The sequence below is a fragment of the Lepidochelys kempii genome, chromosome 8, assembly GCF_965140285.1.
Source record: "Lepidochelys kempii isolate rLepKem1 chromosome 8, rLepKem1.hap1, whole genome shotgun sequence".
Lineage (NCBI taxonomy): Eukaryota > Metazoa > Chordata > Testudines > Cheloniidae > Lepidochelys > Lepidochelys kempii.
The window spans coordinates 70484713-70502420 of NC_136387.1; the positions used below are offsets into that span (position 1 = coordinate 70484713).

General features: G+C 42.1%; 1 protein-coding gene across 1 annotated transcript; it reads left to right on the forward strand.

Annotated features, from left to right (window-relative positions):
- The first annotated feature begins 718 nt into the window (after positions 1 to 718).
- Positions 719 to 17344, forward strand: LRRC39 (leucine rich repeat containing 39). The gene is given in 9 exon segments (XM_073358295.2): positions 719 to 1585; positions 2135 to 2392; positions 5131 to 5389; positions 6331 to 6436; positions 7832 to 7988; positions 12436 to 12572; positions 14322 to 14467; positions 15453 to 15605; positions 17146 to 17344. Coding segments are annotated over 7 exon segments (1107 nt in total). The 5' UTR covers positions 719 to 1585; positions 2135 to 2392; positions 5131 to 5180.
- Positions 17345 to 17708: the final 364 nt, after the last annotated feature.

Genomic DNA, 17708 nt, shown 5'->3' on the forward strand with positions numbered 1-17708 from the left:
GAAGGAATGATACAACATGATAGGTGCCTTAGAAATACCTTACATAGATTAAACTACTCTGCCAGCAAAGGCAGCCAGATTTCTATTTTTGTCTGTCAAATCCTTAACAAAATGGGCAGTCTATCTTCTGCAATCATCTCTAATTATCTGAGTAGTTAATTAAATCAGGAAGGAAACTGGGAAAGTTTTCAATAACTAGATTAGAGAAAAATCTTAGAGAATGAAAAGTGAGTACAGTTGGTATCTTTAAAAATGGATGTGGGGGGAACGAACAGGGATCAGGGGGTTGGTGATGGATTATGGAGCCTTTTACCTTCACATGGAACCAGTTCTAATCTGGCCCAGGTTGGTAGTGACAGGAAATCATGGCCATTTGATGAGGATTTGACATAGTGGTTATGAATCCACATTACAAAAACTGTCTTCACAAGCACTCTTTTGGGCAATGTCATTAAGGAGGACATCGTTTTACTGATTCTATTTCAAACAGTGATCTGTGGTTTCTGTCCCGTTCTTCAGACAGCCCTCTCTTGGGATCCAATGGGCTGTGGGCAAGATAGGCAGAGCTGGGAACCGGGTGCACAATTCCCTTAAGCCCATTGGGAATCAGTGCAGGGGTTAGACTTCACAGGAGGTCATGGAGCTCAAAGAGGGGGGCCCCTGAGCCAGCGTAGGGGCACAGAATCTCTGGGGATAGACCTCTCCAGAAGCCATGTCTGAGATGTGCTCAGCTCTTGGAGGATCCATGAGGTTGTGGCCTGCTTCTTTTTTGAGGTAGAGAGACACACCCCACTTCCCAGAAAGGTCACCTTTAATATTTATCAGATGGAATTGTCATGCAAACAGGAGCACAGTCAAGTACTGCTTGGGTGGGAGTGTAGAAGGGAGGGACAGCAGCATCCCCTATGCAAGTTCCCCTTTCTCCTGATCCTGTGGAAACCTCTGTGCAGGTTCTATGAGCTGTTGGGATTTCTGACTGAAAAGGGAGCGGAGCGGGAGACCAATCCCCACAGCATCACATCCCTTTATTTCCACTGGGATTGTGAAGCCTAATATAGTTATGATCTTGTCATACTGGTCGTACACTGGTTTTCTCTTAACTTAATGACATCCCTATTCCCAGAGAGCGAGACCCATGGTCCCAGAGAATAGCAAAACTCTCCTGAGAGAACTATACTGCCTTGGGAAAAGCAGATGGTCATCAGAGAGCTGTGTGTCCTGTGATTCATACTGATTTCAACAAAGCCCTCATTTTAGAGCAGTGGTCTCCAAACTTTTTGGCTCGCACACCCCCAGGGTGACCTGCCTGAGACGGAAGAAGACTGGAAGACCTGCCGCAGGCGCGCCACCCACGGAAGAAGAATGGAAGACCTGCTGCAGGCGGGCCACGAGAGGGGAACACCAGCCGCAGACGTGCAGAGCTGCCGCCAAAGAAAAAAAAACAGTGAAGGGCCATCCGGAGGCACTACTGCTGCTGCGCCCCCCCTGGAATAATCTCGCGCACCCCAGTTTGGAGACCACTGTTTTAGAGGACGAACTTCTGCCTGTACTAATCCAAGCTCCCATGATGGATCATACCTGCAAGGTAAAACTCAGTTTCCTTTGCAGGTTTTTCCTGCATGGAGGACAATATGGCCCTTTATGAAAGTTTTTAAAAAAAACCCCAAAACCAGCAAAAACAAAACATCTCAAATTCTTCCTTCTGCATCCAGAAGCACTGAGTGAACTACTTCTTGGTTCAGTACTATCGCTGTTCAGCGGGTACCCTGGACTTTATTGTGAAAAGAAAGAACTGCATAGCAGAGTGTCTGGGAATTTCACAAATGTTTAAATTTACTACAAGTGTAACTGAGCAGAACAATATAAAGCAACTCTTTTTTCTTCCAAATATAGTGCATTTTAGGATTTAATTTTGCTTTATAATACTTTTCACAGTAGCCAAATATTTAATATTTTTCTGTAACTGTGTTATTTGCAGCAAAGCATTGCCAGTATAAAGCAAACTATTGTCATTCTAACTCTAATCTAGTTTGTTTAGATTTGTGTTATTTGGCATAGCAAATATATTAACTGGTTCTTTTTGATCACAAGTATTGATATTTGTGTTTGTTGTGTTTGTTTATTCCATAAACAGTTTATACAGCTTATTGTGTTCCAAAAAATGGCAAGACATTCAGTGGTAAATGCTCTGTGGCTTTGCAAAGTAGTCCCATGTGATATCCCAGCAATGTCATGGATTAAAATTAGAACTGGGCTGGCATTACATTTCACTTAATTGGAGTCTGTATCAGAGACAGACATTAGTAACACAGAAAAGATTCATAACCTCGCTCTGCTCTTGCATAGAAATCAATGAGTCGTGGAAAATCTGTGAATACAGCAAATGATTTAGGTAAGTTCTAAAATGCTTCCATATGTCTGGAAGTGAATGTGGGGAGGTGATCATGGGCAGGAGCTCTGGTTACAAGACAGTACATTTGCAGTTATTTTACAGCTAAAATTGTGAATGCACTTCTGAATTGCTGGCAGTTCATGATCGCTATTGTATTATCATGTCTACCAGAAAGAAGGATAAAGGGTGGGGTCAAAACGTTCTTCTTTCAGCTTTTCATAGTCTTCTCGTTACATACTTACATCTGTTTGAAAACAAAAGCCTATACTTGGGATCACATGTGTTCCATGATTTCTGTAGCTGAGCAATTTACTGAAGAATCCACCATCTGCCACAGAACCTTCAAATTTTTAGTATTACAAGTAGCATTGGAAGTCCCAGTCAGGGGCTGGGGGCCCCTTAAGTTAGGTAGCAAACACAGTTCCTGACATGACATAAGTTTATAGTACAAGAATTTGAACTGAATGTCAACTGCTGGAATGTTGTTTTCCCAGTCTCCAAACAGCCTAAAATAATAGTTATGAGAAGCAGGAACTGACTGAGCTGTCTCCATGAGAGTTAACTCTGAAGCCTACTAATAATAATTTAAATTCAGTTATGAATCATTTAACAGAAACCTTTAGCTAATGTGTATAGTCATGTTGGGTGCAAACGCAGATACTGGGATGAGGAGCAGTGCATAGCTGGTTACTGGTAAGGGCTACTGGGGTGGGGAGTTAATCCCTGAATATACATCAGGATGTTTGTGTTCATACCCATGGGGGGGAGAGAAGAAGAGGAAGATGCATCCATTCTCCATTGCAAAAAAAGCCTTAGCTACTTTTTGGGAGTGCCAAAACTAAACTACCTCTCACACCTTCCTGGGCATCAGCAGCCCCAGCTGTCAAAACCTCCATCTTCCCCTCAACAGCTTCTATTCTGACAGCACGTTAAGCATTAGCAGTGCAAAAATAGTTGGGCCAAATTCTTTTTTACATCATTGTAGCTCCAGAGGAACTTCATTCTCCAGTCTATACGTTCTTTCCAATGAGGAGCCATTTTCAAGTCTTCATTTCTTTATACTTTTTCTACCTGTTTGTATTCTTCTATATTTCTTTGATGTAAGTCCCTATATACAATCTGGCTATTGATACACCACTGCAATAATAAGAGAAAGGGAAAACATAGGAGAAAGGGACAACATTATCAGCTTGGCTGCAGAAATATCTAGCAAGTAGGTACCAAATAGCCATTGTAGTGCAGCAGCTGGTTTGGCTCTGCCACCTTTAAAAGGCCAGCTAAAAGAAAAGCATGCTGGGAAAGATTCCTTCAGACAAGTGACTCTGCACTGGCCATTGGAAGAAAGATACTTATAGGGAAAAGATTGATATTTCCCTTTCGTTGTTGGAGGGCAAGCTGTCTATCTGGCTGGGAAAAAAACGTTCTCAGGCTTTTCAGACTGGAGCGGGGTGTTTGAGACAGTATTCCCTCTCTCTCTCCCACCAAGTAGGAGGCATTTATAATAAAAAATGAGATGCAATGTTTAGTGTGGGCTTAGCATTACTACAGAGACCTGCAAATCTATATGCCCAATCTAACCCTGCCCCAAACTTTGGGAGAGTTCAGTGCCAGATCTGAACTTCATGGTTCTAGCCCATTACTAGAATACAAAAACCCGATACAAGAGTGGCTGAGAGGAACCGTTCCAGGCAGGAGCACAGGAATGACCAGGTGTCCTTCCTGTCAGGCACCAGTACCAGAATGTTCAAGAAGCCTTCGAACAGGCTATTATTAGTAGCTGGCCTATATGGCAGCTTTCTTCCTAACCCCAGGCAATTATTGGTTGACTGATCCCCTGAAGCATAAAGGTTAACCCTTATACTTTTTAATCTTGGTTTATGTCACTGTGGATGTTCTCATAATCTGTATTAGACTCTGACCTTTTTTGAATCCTACCAAGCTCTTGGACTCAATGACAGCTCATGGCAGTGAATTCCACAGGCTAATTCTGTGCTGAGTGGAATGTATGATCTTCTCGCTGTTTTTACCTTTCAACTTAATTGAATATTGGAATTGGAAAAGGGTCAGAAAAGAGCAACAAAAATTATTAGGGGTATGGAACGGCTTCCGTATGAGGAGAGATTAATAAGACTGGGAAAAGAGACAACTAAGGGGGGATATGATAGAGGTCTATAAAGTCATGACTGGTATGGAGAAAGTAAATAAGGAAGTGTTATTTACTCCTCATAACACAAGAACTAGGGATCTCCAAATGAAATTAATAGGCAGCAGGTTTAAAACAAACAAAAGGAAGTATTTTTCCACACTATGCACAGTCAACCTGTGGAACTCCTTGCCAGAGGATGTTGTGATGGCCAAGACTATAACAGGGTTCAAAAAATAACTAGATAAGTTCATGGAAGATCGATCCCCCAAAGGCTATTAGCCAGGATGGGCAGGGATGGTGTCCCTAGCCTCTCTTTGCCAGAAGCTGGGAATGCGTGACAGGGGATGGATCACTTGATGATTACCTGTTCTGTTCATTCCCTTTGGGGCACCTGGCATTGGTCACTGTCGGAAGACAGGATACTGGGCTAGATGGACCTTTGGTCTGGCTGTTCTTCTCTCCTTATTCTTGTATTATATGACGAGGTAACTAGGAACACATGATTAAATATTCTATATACGTGACAGGAGTCAGTTGACGTGAGTTCCATCAGCTCTGCTTACTGATTGACTGTGTTTAATTAATCAAACAGGCATATCAATTTTTTTACCTTGATGTCTCCTCCTGGCATGTCCAGCTCATATGTTGGATTATAATGATGCTGGCAATCAGTGTACTACTATTCAAAAGCAGATACCTATGGCTGAACTGGAATGTGTAAGAACCATGACTGAAACTGCACCATGCATTGGCTCGTTCTCTGCTGTTAAGACACTTTGGGAAGTGAGAATTCAGAAAATAAATGAAGAACTACGGAAGGAAAAGGAATTCAGACAGAGGGCTGTAGGCAGGTATGTTCCTAAGCAGTTAGGAAGAAATGTGAAACTAAACACAGGAGATATGGTTGGTCTTTTCTGGAACATGCAAGATCCAATCCTGCAATTTTTGAGGTTTTAAAATTCTCATTGAAAGGAATCTGATTGTAGACTCAGGTCTACCGGAGAATTACGTTCAACTGAAGATAGAAATTAGTGCATCTGTTGATTCTGCTGGCATATATATCAAACTACAGTAGTGTCCACTGTCTTCATAGAGCTGCACTAGTGTTAAAGAAATTCTTCATGTTTTTATAGCACGAGTTGTTGACAAGTGCCCTCCATTTAGAAACAGTCTCCACTTAATATTATTTTGCTCTCTTAACTTTAGTTATTAGTCTATGATGACTTGCATGAACTTTACTTGAATTCAAGCGGACTTCATACATATGGATGTAAAGAAGTCAACTCTCCTTTGTCTGTGACCAGATTACTGTCTGTGGATGGATAATCTATGTTATAGCAGCTAGAGGCTGTGTAAATGAAAAGATTAAGGAAGTTTAGTGCTTCTCCCACCCATAAAAAAACTACAAGCTTCCCTTAAAATGAATGATCTTTGGGTCAGTCCCCTTACATTATTTTTTTCCCCTGTTGTTCTTGGTGAAACATTATAAAACTTGATGGAATAAGTTAGTTTATCTCTATAAAATAATTTACTTCATACAGATTTTAAAATATGATTTCACAGAATTGCAAAACATTTTACACTACCCAAAACATTAGAATGCCTGTAAATGCTCTAAGCCAATGAACTGCTACATTTTCAGCCCTCCCAAAGTGTATCTAGCATCCCATGAAGATAAATACTTGTCTGACCTCCATGAAGGCTTCTCGCCAAAAAGAGGCAATCAAAATAGGATAGTAAATGTTGCTCATATTAATAGCTGCACAACTAAAAAGAGTTCTTTGTTTTGTAGACTGACGCTTGTCTGGGAAGAAAGAGTCAGTTTAGCCAAGCTCAAAGAAAAAGTCATCACTGAAGATGGAAGGGTTATATTAAAGATAGAACAAGAAGAATGGAAGGTAATATTAATAGGAAATTGTTTGGGTTGCATGGTTAGTGATTACAGAGTTAAGCTATTTTACATCTTTAGCCCAGCTTATATTACTTTTATATTATATTATATTATATTACTTATCTTACTTTTCCTCTATTAAGTACCCACAATATGCTCAGCACAGTACACAGATGATCAGGGACAGAGAGTTGAATTATTGCTGTGAATGTAAATAAAACCTGATTGTATTGAAACTAAACTTGCTTATTCTAACAGAAGAATATTGAATGCTAAGTAATTTCACCACTAACCCACAGCCCAGAAAGTCTTCCAACATGAACAGGAAAACTTAATGGTATTTTATGTCTTATGCATTTCATTCAAGAAGTATTAATTTTGCTAATGCCCCAGAACTACACAGATATATATTGTAATGTGAAAGTCACGTGTTGTAAACGTGAAAATGAAAAGATTTCTTGGGGTTTTTTCTCTTCTCTTTCTAAGGGTGAAATTCATCCAATGGCATAGAGGCTCTCAGAACAGTGGGACCACTATGGTTCCAGTGCATGAAAGGTGGGCAGCTGCAGAGTATGTGGCAGGGTGGACCCTGCAGGTTGCAGTACTGGCTTTATGCTAGTTCCAGTGTCCACCATGAAGGAGAAGTTGAAGACAAGATGCCTGAGCCAATTTTCCTGTTAAGTCATTGGGAATCTTTCCATTGGCACTGATGGGAGTTGGATCAGGTACAGGCTGGTGAAGGTGTGACTTCAGCTTACACTGTAACAGCCATGGTGCCTGCTCCAGTCCAGGGAGGTGATATGTCTTACACAGCAGTTTGGGAAAGATTTAATTCCCTACAAACCACAGTCCCTCCATCCCACACAAATCCTGTATAACCCACTCAGAGCATTGAATTTCAAACTAAATTACTAAATCTATTCTATAATCATTTTATAGCAAGCAATTATTTAGAAATGTTGTACAATCTTGGAAGTTATAGGTATATAAAATATACCTTTTTAAACATAAAACATGTAAATACATTCTACAGTGCAGTTACCTAACAATGTCATTTTGTTTTGAACAGATGTTATAAAATCCACATGACAGACACTAAACATCATTTAAGTTCAAACATTTTTGTTTGTTTTGGTTCTGGGATCTTGCATTGCTGTCTTAGCAGTGCAGGTGCCTAAGTTCTGGGTGCAAACAGAAGGGCTGGTTATTCTTGAGGTGTAATGGGAATTAATTTTTGCATGTTATATGGTCTACTGATCAGAAAAACAAAACTGTTTCCTTCCTCTCTAGCGTAACTCTAAATGTCCATTTTTCCAAAATCTTCCTATACTAACAATTAGTCTATTGTCATTCCATAAACTCAGTGGAATTTCCTTCTGATTTTATTTTTTATTATTTTTAGATGTTACCTTCTTGCTTACTGAAACTGAACCACCTCCAGGAATGGCAGCTTCACAGAATTAGTTTGGTGAAAATTCCTGAATTCATTGGAAGGTTTCAAAATCTCATTGTACTGGACCTATCCCGAAATGCCATTGAAAAGGTACCTAAAGAGATTGGTAAGTGGTATTTAAAAACAACAACAAAAACAAGCCATTCTATGTTACTGGGGGTATGTCTACACTACGAAATTAGGTCGATTTTATACAGTCGATTGCGTATGTCTCCACTAAGCGCATTAAGTCGGCAGAGTGCGTCCTCACTACCGTGGCTAGGATCGACTTACAGAGCTATCCCACAGTTTCTGCAGTCTCTGCTGCCCATTGGAATTCTGGGTTAAGCTCCCAGTGCCTGATGGGGCAAATACATTGTTGCAGGTGGTTTTGGGTATGTCTTAAGTCGCCCCTCCCTCCGTGAAAGCAACGGTAGACAATCATTTTGTGCCTTTTTTCCTGGGTTACCCGTGCAGACGCCATACCACTGCAAGCATGGAGCACGCTCAGCTCACCGTCACCGCTGCTGTTGTGAGCATTGTAAACACATTGCGCATTATCCTGGAGTATACACAGAACCAGGCTAAGAGATGCTAGCAAGAGGAGGATTTTGATGAGGACATGGACACAGATGTTCCTGAAAGCATGGGCTGTGGCAATTGGGACCTCATGGTGGCAGTGGGGCTGGTTGATACAGTGGAACACCGATTCTGGGCCAGGCAAACAAGCGCAGACTGGTGGGACCACATAGTGTTGCAGGTATGGGATGATTCACAATGGCTGTGAAACTTTTGCACGCATAAGGCCACTTTCCTGGAACTCTGTGAGTTGCTGTCCCCCACCCTGAAGTGCAGGAATACCAAGATGAGAGCTGCCCTGACAGTTGAGAAGCGAGTGGCGATAGCCATGTGGAAGCTTGCAACGCCAGACAGCTACCAGTCAGTCGGGAATCAATTTGGAGTGGGCAAGTCTACTGTGGGGGCTGCTGTGATCCAAGCAGCCAATGCAATCATTGATGTTCTGTTATCAAGGGTAGTACCTCTGGGAAATGTGCTGGTCATACTGGATGGCTTTGCTGCAATGGGGTTCCCAAACTGTGGTGGGGCGATAGACAGAACGCATATCCCCATCTTGGCATTGGACCACCTTGCCAACCAGTATGTGAACCCCAAGGGGTACTTCTCAATGGTGCTGCAAGCACTGGTGGATCACAAGGGACATTTCACCGACATCAACGTGGGATGGCCAAGAAAGATGAATGACGCTCGCATATTTAGGAACTCCGGGCTGTTCAAGCAGCTGCAAGAAGGGACTTACTTCCCAGACCAGAAAATTACCATTGGGATGTTGAAATGCCAATAGTTATCCTTGGGGATCCAGCCTACCCCTTGCTCCCATGGCTCATGAAGCCTTACACAGGCAGCCTGGACAGTAGTAAGGAGCAGTTCAACTATAGGCTGAGCAAGAGCAGAATGGTGGAAGAATGTGCCTTTGGATGTTTAAAAGCTTGCTGGCGCTGTTTGCTGACTAGATCAGACCTCAACGCAACCAACATTCCTATTGTTATTGCTGCTTGCTGTGTGCTCCATAATATCTGTGAGAGTAAGGGGGAAGACATTTATGACAGGGTGGGAGGTTGAGGCAAATTGCCTGGTGTCCGATTTTGAGCAGCCAGACAGCAGGGTAATTAGAAGAGCATGGCAAGGCGCACTGTGCATCAGAGAGGCTTTGAAAACCAGTTTCATGACTGGCCAGGCTTCGGTGTGTCAGTTGTGTGTGTTTCTTCTTGATGCAAACCCACCCCCTTTGCTCATTTTAATTCCCTGTAAGCCAACCACCCTCCCCACTTCTAAATAAAGTAACTATTGTTTTGAAACCATGCATTCTTTCTTTATTAATTAAAACAAAAATGAGATAACGGACAAGGTAGCCCAGGTGGGGTGCGGGAGAAGGGAAGGACAAGGCCACATTGTTTATTGTAGCCACGCTAAAAATCAAACTGTTTGAATGACAGCCTTCTGTTGCTTGGGCCATCCTCTGGAGTGGAGTGGCTGGGTGCGCAGAGCCTCGCCCCCCATGTTTTTGGGCATCTGGGTGAGGTGGCCATGGAACTTGGGGAGGACGGCATGCGGTTATGCAGCGGGGGTCTGTGCTCTTGTTGGCTTTCCTGCAGCTCCAACAGATGCTTCATCATCTCCGTTTGCTCCCCCAACAGACACTTCATCATGTCCAAAAAGAAAAGGAGTACTTGTGGCACCTTAGAGACTAACAAATTTATTTGCGCATAAGCTTTCGTGAGCTACAGCTCACTTCATCGGATGCACTGTAGCTCACGAAAGCTTATCCTCAAATAAATCTGTTAGTCTCTAAGGTGCCACAAATACTCCTTTTCTTTTTGCAAATACAGACTAACATGGCTGCTACTCTGAAACCTTTCATCATGTCCGTTTGCTCCCCCATTAGCCTCAGCATCGCGTCCTGCCTCTGCTCTTTGCGCTCACTTAATTCTTTCCTGGTCTCTGCCACTGAATGCCTCCATGTATTAAGCTGTGCCCTATCAGTACGGGAGGACTGCATGAGCTCGGAAAACATGTCATTGCGAGTGCGTTTTTTTTGCCTTCTAATCTGCGATAGCCTCTGGGACGGAGATGATAGGGGGAGCGTAGAAACATTTGCACCTGGGAAGAGATAAAAAGGGAGAGTAAAATTTAAGATGATACATTTCAGAGAACAAAAGGGAGACTCTTCCACAGTGAGTCAAGCAATTGACAGCAGACAGCACATATGCTTTAGATACAAGGTCCCATTTGATCGTTTATAGTGCGCACCTGCCGGTAGGGTGACACATCACACACGGCTGGGCAACAGAATTCGGTTTCCAGTCAGCCATGGTAAGCCTTTTGATACGCAGGGTTGGCTTCTTATGCCTTCATAACATGTGGGAATGTTTTCAAACTGCAGTGCCCTCCTTTCCCAGAGCAAGCAATGGATTGGGTTTCACATTTAAAAGGAGGGGTTGCGGTTTTCGGGTGGATGTGCAGCACACGCCTCCCCCCACCCCACCATGTGTCTGTTCTCCAGGATGATCCCTTTTAGCCAAGCGCAAACAGCCCAGCATGAACAGGGTCCTTTTACTGTTCCCTTACAAAAATTCCCCTATTTCAACCAGGTGACCATGAATGATATCACTCTACTGAGGCTAACACAGAAAGATATAGACCGAATGTTGCTTGAATGCGACCAAAACCCAGGACCATTTGCTGCCATGCTTTGTGCTGCAGTGATTCCAGAATACTTGGTGTAGTAAAGTGTCATACCGTGGAGGAGGAAATAAGGCAGCCCTCCCCAGAAACCTTCTGCAAAGGCTTTCAGAGTACCTCCAGGAGATCATCCCAATTCTTCAGGGCAAATCAAACATTAAACACAATTGCTTTTAAACCCTGTACTGTAGTTACAAATGTTCACTCACCAGAGGTGCCTTCTCTGGCTTTGGGGTCGGGGATCCCGCTAGGGAGGGTATTGGCTCCAGGGTGATGAAAAGGTCCTGGCTGCTGGGGAGAACGGATTCACCGCTTGCCTGCTGTGCATTCTCCTCCTCCTCATCCCCCAAATCCTCCTCCCTGTTGTGTGAGACTCCCCCCTTGGAGGTGTCGACAGACAGTGGTGGGGTAGTGGTAGGGTCCCCTCCTAGAATGCCATGCAGCTGATCATAGAAGCGGCATGTATGGGGCTCTGACCCGGAGCAACCGTTTGCCTCCTTTGTCTTTTGGTAGGCTTGCCTGAGCTCCTCAACTTTCAAGCAGCACTGCTGTGTGTCCCTATTGTAGCCTCTGTCCAACATGCCCTGTGAGATTTTGGCAAATATATTTGCATTTCTTCTTTTTGATCGGAGTTTGGCCTGCACAGATGCTTCTCCCCATACAGCAATCAGATCCAGTGTCTCCCTTTTGGTCCATGCTGGAGCTCGTTTGCAATTCTGGGGGGACTGCATGGTCACCAGTGCTGCTGAGTTTGCCACACTGACCAAACAGGAAATGAAATTCAAAAGTTCCTGGGGCTTTTCCTGTGTACCTGGCTAGTGCATCACAGTTCAAAGTGCTGTCCAGAGCAGTCACAATGGAGCACTCTGGGATAGCTCCCAGAGGCCAATACCGTCGATTTGCGTCCACATTACCCCAAATTCGACCCAGCAAGGTCTATTTTAGCGCTACTTCCCTCGTCAGGGAGGAGTACAAAAGTCCATTTTAAGAGCCCTTTAGGTCGATGGAATGGGGTTGGTTGTGTGAACGCAGTCATTCTTAAATCGACCTAATGCGGCTAAATTCGACCTAACCCCATAGTGTAGACCAGGCCTCAGTTGGAGCACTGCTTCTGGATTAAGCAGCTGTCACACCAAATCCCATAATTTTCATTAACTGCGTCTTTATTTCAAGTAGACCAAGAGCACTCACACTACGCTAATGAGCCAACACAATACAGTAAGGTTTAACCCCTGTACTTCACAGCTGAAAGGTTTAATTTATTCCTCAGACCCAATATTCAGGTGCATTCTCTTTGATTATTGCCTTTGCAGGCCAACTGCCTAACCTCCAAGAGCTGCTTCTCAGTTATAATAAAATTAAGTCTGTTCCGAAAGAGCTAAGTAACTGCATCAGCCTGGGAAGACTGGAACTGGCTGTGAACAGGGATATCTGTGACCTTCCACTTCAGGTTTGAGAAGAACCATTACTTTTATTTATAGGTATCTATTAAATGTTTTCACTAGCTAAAAAAATTATTCTCAGGAAAAAAATGTGAACTTCTGTTTTCTTCTAGACTTTAAAATGACATAGTACACTTCCACTGGAAAGTCTTGCACGAACTGTCCAACAGATGGGTTGTTTTCACTTTATTTTTAAAACATTGATTTTACAAATATTTAACAATATGCATAAACTTTGTTTATATGAGTAGTTCCATGGGAGCCAATGGGACTAACCATATGAGTAACTAAATTTTGGCAGGAACTGAGCCTAATTTTGCAAAGGCTTACAGGGGAGTATATAAATAATAGGCCAGCAGCTTAGCTGGTGTAAACTGGCATCAGGCCATTGATTTTAATTAAACTATGCTGTTTTACACCAGCTGAGGATCTGGTCCACTGGCTCAAGTATGACCTTAGAGAAGTCACCTTTAAGGGTGAGAGCATAGTTCAGGGTGGCCAAACTGTGGCTCGCGAATCATAGGTGGCTATTTTACAGTTAAAGTGTGGCTCGCGGATCCCCCATATCCTCTGCCTACCAGACTGGGGTTGGGGGGGAGCTTGGGGCTTCTGCCCTGCGGCAGGGAGGTTGGGCTAGGGGCTTCTACCTCGTGGGGCATGCTTGCCAGCACTTGGAGCTTCAGCAGAAGCGGGGCTGAAGCCCTGAGCTCTGCCAGGCAGCTCCTGCGTGGCTGAAGCCCTGAGCCTCGGCAGGCGCATCCCATCTCTTGAACTTCTGAAGATTGTCATGTGGCTTGGAGGGTGAGTAAGTTTGGCCACCCTGGTATAGTTCATTCCCTCCCCATTCAATTACTGGTCTCTCTACAAAGACTGCTGCTTGTGATAGTGATTTGTGTGATACAGACAGCTGCATGTGCACAAGGAAGTGAATTAACTCCTTTCGCAGATACAGAACAGCTGAGTGTAATAACTTTTGCTCTCTGCTTACCTGGGCTGAATCATAACCGATGACATACATGTGAAAAGGGATCCATATCTCCGTATCAGTCCCATGGCTACAAAGTAACCAAATACTTCTGATATTTATTTGTTACAAAAATTATAGCACTGACAGGTATTAAAGTAACCTCAATTCCCACAGACTTTACTGGAGACTGAGGGTGCTCAGTGCCTTGCAGAATTAAGTCCAAACATTAAGTCTGTAAAACTGACAAATGGGCAGCTTTAAAATAAATAAATATAGAATATTAACTGAATACCAGACATTACCAAATTTATCTGGTTGTTGTTTGACTAGCAATGTTAGCAATATTTTATAATAGGGTGACCAGACGTCCTGATTTTATAGGGACAGTCCTGATATTTGGGGCTTTGTCTTTTATAGGCTCCTATTACCTCCCACTCCCTGTCCCAATTTTTCACACTTGCTGTCCGGTCACCCTATTTTATGAAGTCAACTGAATGTTTCCTGACAAAAAAAAAATTTTAAGACTCTAGACCAGATTCTTATTTATACTGAAGTCCCTTTACATCACTGGAGCAATAGTGTAAATGAGATTCTGGCCCTCTGTCTCATCTCATACAACTCAGAATCACTTGTCTGGCATGGATTCCAGAACATGTTGTATTTTCAGAATTTTTCTGTCTTTGTGGCCAAGATGGTTAAATAGCAGCTCTGATAGAACACCACTTAATGCACATTTGTACAGACTGTGCAGTAAGGAATCATATTAATGAGTCTTCCCTTTTCTATTTAGCTCAGTGACCTAAAGAAGCTTTACCATGTAGATCTGAGTATGAACCAGTTTACTACCATCCCTTCAGCTCTCCTGAACATGCCAAGTCTAGAATGGTTAGACATGGGGAGCAACAAACTTCAGCAACTCCCTGATACCATTGACAGGTAAAAAAAACATTCTTAGTTTTAATTCCACTGCACTGAAAATCTAGTTACCCAACTCTGTTCTAAAATATTAACAAGTATCAAAGTTGACTTTATAACAAAATAAAGCAAGCTACTTAACATTGTGCTGCTTATTCTAAAATGGCATCATCTACTTATACTGTTAAAATAACTGGAATATCTCAAAGCAGAATATTTCATTACGAGAACTAATTTTTTTTTTGTTCAGAAGGAAAATTGCTTGTAACTGAGTTGATACTTCATAAGACATTAAATTCCTGTTGTCAAGTTAAATCTTGCTGTAGAAATTTTCAACTCTGAAACCTATCTTTAACCTGTGTTCCTAAGATTAATGTCCTTTTTAGACAATCAATGCATCCCTATGTTAAAATATAATTTAAAAAGTTGATTTTTCTTGAATATATATCTACATGTGTTCTACATAATTGTTCTAGGTTTGCCATATTTGGTAATTTTGTGACTGTGGGAGAAAAGGCTTTCAAATGTATCACACTGTATCATCAAAATTTCCACCAATCAGTGGTGTGGAGCTGGGGAGGGCAGCACATCCCTTCTACTATGCCGTAGGGTGACACCATTGAACATGTGCATGAGCCAAGGATGCAGATGCCAATTTCTGCATCCCCTTCAAACTTAGTCATCCCACTAGTTAGCCCAGCTCTCTGTTAAACTGTACAAACTACATGTTCAACATAGGAACCGTTTTAAGAAGTGATATAAATAAAGTTCAGATGAAATCACTGAAATTATGATTCTGTAGATTTTATGAATCAAATGACACCTCCCTTACCTTTCTGTCATTAACTTGCCCACAGAATTACACATGCTCCAAGACTGTTAAGCGTTACTGCATTCTTTATATCAGATACATGACTGTTGAAGTGAATCAACTCCTTTAAATTAATAGTTAATCATCAAGTATTCCCTAATGCTGGATTAATTGTAGAAACCTCTACTTCTACAGAATGGAGAACCTACATACTTTATGGCTCCAACGGAATGAAATAACCCATTTACCAGAAACCATCAGTAATATGAAAAATCTGAGTACGCTTGTCCTCAGCAACAACAAACTCCGGGATATTCCTGCTTGCATGCAACAAATGACAAATCTCAGGTAAAATATCAACAACACTGCAGGCACCTGAAGGCTGCCTTTAAAAATTCCCCTACATCATATGGTGCAGACTGCTGTATAACAAAGAGGAGATAGGGAGCCAGATCCTCAGCTGGTGTGAACTTGTATAGCTCCATTGAAATCAGTGGAACTACAGATTTATGCCAGGTGAGAATCTGGCCCAGAAAGTTTTGTGACAGTATTGAGTTCCTTCATTTCACCAAATGGATTTATTGCAAATGTAAATATTTAGAGTCCCAAAGATTAAAGGAATCTTTAGGCTCTTCTTGATCTGTGAGGGTTGTGGATGCTGGCTTTCAGTGGAACAGTTGGGCATCACTATTTTAGCCTCTCTCATAACACAAGAACAAGGGACAAAAATTGAAAAGCAACAATTAGAAACTAATAAAAGGAGAACTTTTTATAAAACATACATTTCACCTGGGGAATTCACTGCCACAAGGTATCAGTGAGGTCAAGAACCTAAAATCCTTCAAAAAAGGATGTTAGGATATGAATGAGAATATCTGTTTATATTTGAGGATAAAAATGTGTGAGCTATAAATCTTAATGCTTCAAGATGCTAACTAGGAACTGATAGGGGAAAACTCATTTCGAATCCTCATGGGCAGATTGTTTTTTTATTCACTATGGCAGGGTTCTTGTTGCTTTCTCTTAAGTATTTGGTATTCACCATTCTCAGAGACAGGATACCAGACTAAGGCTATGTCTCCACTGAAAGCTGAGGGTGTAATTCCCAGCTTGCGTACACGTACCTGAGCAAGTGCTGCTTGAGCTACTACGATAAAAATAGCAGTGCAGCCAGGTAGCATGAGCGGGGGCTCGGGATAGCCAGTTGAGTTCATACCCACCTGGTCTGATGCAGTATGGCAAATCCTAAGTTTCAAGTTATCTGGGGATGCTACTATATCTAGGGATGCATAAACTCTGCAGCAGGTTTTCATGACCAAAAATAAAAATTCTCATGTGCAATAGATCTAATTTTAATATTTTGTTCTGGTTTCAGAGTGAACATTTGCTTCTGTATCCGGATGTCAAAATATTATGAAAATGTATAACATTATCTTACTGTGCAGTACAAACATGTACTTAAATAAACATAGGGATAGTAAGAACACCAGAATTTGTTCACTGGAGATCCTAGATTTGCCTGAACTGGCCTTGGCACTGATCACAGGTACTAAGGCCTATATTTTCAAGTGTGTGCACAAAATATTAAACATGATAGGGATTCCTTGTTAAACTGTACAAACTACAAGTTTGGTACAGAAACCATTTTAAGAAGTGATGTAAATAATGTTCAGATGAAGACTATTTCTAAATCAGTTAAGAAAAACACATAACACACTACCATTAAGTAGAGAAACTACTTGAAAGATAATGTCCTGAGAAATTGCCCTTAATTACATTTTCTTTTGCTGAAGCACTGTTCAGTGAAGCCTAATTTAGTTTTCAAACAGTTATTCTCTGTTGGGGGGGAAAGGACCTCCGAGAGTCATGTTTTCTGTTGAATTACCAGATTTGTCAACTTCAGAGACAACCCACTGCAGCTGCAGGTAACACTTCCCCCATGCAAGAATACTGAAGAGGAGGAGGAACGGGAACTGTTTGGTATTCAGTTCATGCATATGTATATTCAAGAGTCACTCAGCAGAGCAGGTATGAGATTTGTATTGCCTGTAACTAGAGTATGAATAATAAATATTAGAAAACATTAAAATGCAGTCAAGCAGAATTAGGGTGTATCTACACTGGAGCTGGAAGGTGTGAATTCCAGCTTGAGGAGACATACATGAGCTAACATGCTAAGAACAGAAATGTAGTTACCCCGAATATGATCCTGGTACATACTTAACTAACAAGCCTTTCCTGCCATGTGTTCCACTGTGGTGACACTTCTATTTTTAGCTCACTAGCTTAATCACAGCTAGAACAGATATGTCTCCTTGAACTGGAAGTTACACCTTCCAGCTCCACAGTACACATATGCTTAGAGAAAGAGGAGTGTGGCTCCCCACCTTTCTTTGCCTGGGGGGAGCTCAACTGCCCCTTCATTCTTGGCTGTGCTGTGAAGACTCACGA